The sequence below is a fragment of the Semicossyphus pulcher genome, unplaced genomic scaffold (assembly GCF_022749685.1).
Source record: "Semicossyphus pulcher isolate SPU_LCO1_2020_fin unplaced genomic scaffold, fSemPul1.0.p SCAF_7, whole genome shotgun sequence".
NCBI lineage: Eukaryota > Metazoa > Chordata > Actinopteri > Labriformes > Labridae > Semicossyphus > Semicossyphus pulcher.
Window position 1 is genome coordinate 3,362,258 of NW_027211748.1, and position 4,577 is coordinate 3,366,834.

At 42.1% G+C, this 4,577-nt stretch overlaps 1 protein-coding gene across 1 annotated transcript; it reads left to right on the forward strand.

The window, feature by feature from the left end:
• The first annotated feature begins 765 nt into the window (after positions 1 to 765).
• On the forward strand, positions 766 to 4,291 carry LOC138611162 (homeobox protein engrailed-1-B-like). The gene is made up of 2 exons (XM_069684136.1): positions 766 to 1,210; positions 3,728 to 4,291. The coding sequence occupies exons 1-2, from the start codon at positions 766 to 768 to the stop codon at positions 4,036 to 4,038; spliced, it is 756 nt and encodes a 251-aa protein (XP_069540237.1). The 3' UTR covers positions 4,039 to 4,291.
• The last annotated feature ends 286 nt before the right edge of the window (positions 4,292 to 4,577 follow it).

Below are 4,577 nucleotides of genomic sequence, written 5' to 3' on the forward strand. Positions count from 1 at the left end.
TGCACAGATGATGTGAGTTCTGCAGCTTGTGGAAACATGAGAGAGAAGGAGATCAGACCTGCACAGAAACATAATGTCATTGAACACATCATGTTCAGATGTGCTCAATGTCTGTCTGCTGTTTGCTGCTCAGGGTGATGAGTCTGTGATGCGTTCACTGGCATAATAGTAACATCAAGCTGGAGCAGGACATGTTTTAAGTTGGGCAGAACTGGAGCATATGTCAGTGTTTCAGTGATAAATAATTTCCGCTGTCCCTGAACGCATCACACACTGACTGATGATTGGATTGATTCTGGGCTCCAGGGAATTCCGGGAGCCTCACGTGACTTCAAGTCTGCAGCTCTGTTGGTCAAAGGCACGTGTCTGAGAGAGCCGTAGTACTACGTCATCACAGCGCCTGTCAGCCAATCAGAAAAGAGAACCAAAATGTGTAGTGAAAGTGTGAGAGCGTCAGATTGTGGGTCAGTTTGGATGTGAGGAGCTTCAATAACAGAGCTCTCACTCAGGTTTATTTTATTAAAACGGATTTTAATCTTTAAATATAAAATAAAACATGAGAGGGTCACGAGGACAAACTTCAAAGTTTTAACCGAACAATGATTTTAATTGTCTCCATCTTCAGAGAAAAATCAAAGTGTTCCGCTCAGGATTATTCTGCTCATCGCCATTTTTATTTGTATAGATTATAAAGAGATTTTATTACACAGTGACACAGTGGAAATATCACAGAGGGGGGGCCGCGGCTGATCCGGATCCGTCAGGATGGAGGGAAACGCTCGTGCTGACCCTGTTCGCCCTCAGGACTCCGCGGAGGAGTCGAACCGGGCCGGGCCGCTCCTCCCGCAGGCCCACCGGGTCACCAACTTCTACATAGACAACATCCTCAGGCCGGACTTCGGCAGGCAGAGGAAGGATGGGGCGCTGGTCCGGGAGGGGGACAGCCCGGGACGGTTCATAAGGAGACACGAGCGCGCGGAGACAAAGTCCTCCAAGACCGGAAACCAGGGCGGAGTGGGAGACCAGGACCGAGAGGAGGACACGGGGGCCTCCGAGGACCAGCAGCCGGACTGTGAGGCCCGGAGGCCGGAGCTGAGAGCCGGGGAGGAGGCCGTTAAGGGCCGGGGGGGCCGCGCGGGCCCCGCGGACAAACCGATGCTGTGGCCGGCCTGGGTGTATTGTACCCGGTACTCCGACCGGCCGTCCGCAGGTCAGAAACTCACACACCTGATTTTATTTAAATTATATCAATTTCATTAAGTCAGCTTCTTTTTTTTTTCTTTTTTATGTTCAATCTTTGAATGTGCTCAGCATGAGCCCCCCCCCACCCTCTAATAGCTACATCACTTATAACTGACAAAGAGATGATTAAACCATCAATAATAATGTTTATTATCATTAAATATCGAATATCTTCATTATTTTATACTTTCATAATTAAAGAACAATCGAAGCTTCCTTTGAACAGAAACATCTTCAACACAAACACTTTAAACTCACAGAGGTTAACATGTTATAATAGCGAGGATAAAGTTCGTCAGCTGATCCGACCGCGTTAACGAGGAAAACAAAGTTTAAATGAAACGTGTGAAAGTTTAAACAAGAAGAAATCAAGTAAAACCAAGTTTAAAGCCATTGTTCGTCTGTCTTCTTTGTTGATGTTTCATTTGCATATTTTTTTTGACAATGGGGGGGAGTCCAAAAAGTGAGGCCGAGGGTCCCACAGAGAGAATTATATGTTTAATAACAAATAAAATTACTTAAACTGTTTTTTTATCAGCGGAGAAATAAATACGTTTAATTTATTAAACGTTTTTTCTCTCTGGATGAGTTCGTTTGATTTAAAGTTTTTAGATTAAATCTGTGCCTTTATATAATCTTTATTTGTGCCTCGTTCTGATCTAAAGTTAGTCTCTGCTCTTAAATAAACACATAAATAACGTTTATATAAAAAGATGAAATATTAATGCATTAAATCTCTGTTTGTTTCAGAGCTCAACTCCTGCACCTGCACTTTTCTTTGTCAAGAGGAACTCACGCGCTCACCGCTAAATACTCTTTAAATATAACACAATAAATAATTAATGTTAAAGACGCACCAGCAGATTTATAATCTGTAGTTCTCTGTAGTTTCCTGTTTATGAAGAGCGTGTAGTTTATGGTGAATGTAGTTTTTATTGTTGAGAGGAAAGTTTGAGGAACACAAAGAGACTCACACAGGCGGATATTAGAACACATTATTATTGCTTTATTATGACTATTAAACACAACACAGAGTTATATTAATGCACAGACTGATTACACGTTATTACGCACGTTATTACGCACTTTATAAACCATGCAGATGTTTAGTTCTGTTCAGTTTGGTGGTTATAACTCCTTACACACTGAAACGAACTCTTTGTTTCTTCTCCTGTTTTTTTTATCCGGATAAAAACGTTTTAATTTAAAGATAAAAACTTTAATTTTTCTGCTTTTTATAAACTTCTTTTTTTAAGAGTTTCCATGGAAACAGGGAGGGAAAGAGGCGCCGAACTCCCCCATCCTCATCTTTCTATAACCCCACCCCCATCTGCACCTCCTCCTCCTCTCTTCTTCCTCCTCCTCCTCAGACATAATGCATACACACATGCACGCACACATACATGCTGCTGCAAAGTCCTGCACAAGATGCTGCGTTTATGGATTGACTCAGAATATTTCATATTCAATGATCATTTGAGACAAAACGTCTCTTTTCAAAGCCGATTAAATAAAGCTGATTATGATTATACAATAAATAATAAAGTATCGTAAACGAACAGAAGAATGAAGTCCCAATTATTCAGAAAAAAATATGATTTCATTTAATACAATGTTACAATGTTACAGTTTCATGTATCAGACGCTTTAGTCCAAAGCAACGATCTGAGAGTTAATACAACACAAGTAACGATCGAGACAGGAGGGAACGAAGTCAGCAAAAGCCAACAAACAGCTTCAAGTGCGAGCGGACACAGGTGCTGACAGACGGAACACAGGGCGTTTTTTTATTTTATTTTTTATAATAATAATCATAATCAACAACATCAACAAGATCAGTATAGTCATCATCATCATCATGAAAATCCTAGTCAGCATAAACTACATCCTCGATGTCATCGTCATCAATAGCATCATTATCATTAAGGTCAGAGGTGTTCATAAAGAGCTGGGTCTTTAGCTTCTTCTTAATAATCACGCAAACTTCATCCTTTAGCTTTTAAATAAACTTCTCTTTGTATCGACAGAAACATTTATTTTTTTATTAATTCAATGACTGAAGCGCAGCTGTGCTCTATGTGTAAATACTACATTAGTAAATTAAAGTTTTACAGAGCTTTAGTGTTTCCGCATCTGTCAGAAAGATCAGATTTTACTTCCTGTTTATATTTATTGATTTTGTTATTGTTGCTCTTTGACTGCAGACCTTTATTCTGAAAAATGCTTCTTATAATTCGTCTCTCTTGTATTTGAATCGAAGTTATATTTACATTGTTTTTTATGAGACATTTTGATTATATTTCTTTATTTATATGTTTTGATGTCATAGAGATGGACAGCAGCACGCTGTCGCGCGCTGGTTGTTCCATCCTGTAAAAAATAGGCCAAACTCCATTTTTTTTTGATCTTTTGGTTCTGTAAAGTTCGATCAGTCTGTCTCAGATCCGTTTCAGTGCTCAGAGGTTCTGGTTCTGTCCCCCTTCAGGACCCAGATCCCGCAAACCAAAGAGGGCCCCGGCCCCCAGCAGGGAGGACAAGCGGCCCCGCACGGCCTTCACGGCGGAGCAGCTGCTGCGGCTGAAGACGGAGTTCCAGAAGAACCGGTACCTGACGGAGCAGCGCCGGCAGGTTCTGGCGCAGGAACTCGGCCTCAACGAGTCCCAGATCAAGATCTGGTTCCAAAACAAGCGGGCAAAGATCAAGAAGACCGCCGGGAACAAGAACTCTCTGGCGCTGTCCCTCATGGCGCAGGGCCTCTACAACCACTCCACCGCGCGCGACAGCGACTCCGACTAGACCCGATCTGGACCCACCCAGACTACAGGCTACGTGATCCGGACCCACCTGGACTACAGGTTACGTGATCCGGACCCACCCGGACTACAGGCTACGTGATCCGGACCGGCCAGACCCGGAGCAGCAACAAACCTCCTCAGAACCAGTTCATATTTAAGACTCGTGCTCGTGCGTGCGTGTGTGTGTGTGTGTGTGTGCGTGTCCTCACGGCTGTAGTTAAATATGATGACGTCACTCACAGAAGGTCATGTGTCCACAGAGTTAACCTGTTATAATCTGAGCTCTCAGGTCTACATCATCACATCTATAACTGTTATATGTAGCATGCTACATGGAGCCACATGCTAACTAGCACATGTTAGCTGCAGTTTAAAGGTCAGCAGAGGTCACTGACTAAGATTTCGCTGCTTCAAACATTTTTCATTATTTTTTAAAATATGAATATTCATAATAATGATAATGAATGAAATCCGCCTTAAATTAAAGCAATAAATTCAGTTTGTTGTTAAACTTAAAAAGATACATGAAATGAATGTTTG

What these genes read in the sequence shown, in the direction of transcription:
- LOC138611162 (XM_069684136.1), top strand. Translation starts at nt 766, where the DNA reads ATGGAGGGAAACGCTCGTGCTGACCCTGTTCGCCCTCAGGACTCCGCG. An exon ending in CTCCGACCGGCCGTCCGCAG is followed by an intron (nt 1,211 to 3,727) that starts GTCAGAAACTCA and finishes GTCCCCCTTCAG; the next exon opens with GACCCAGATCCCGCAAACCA.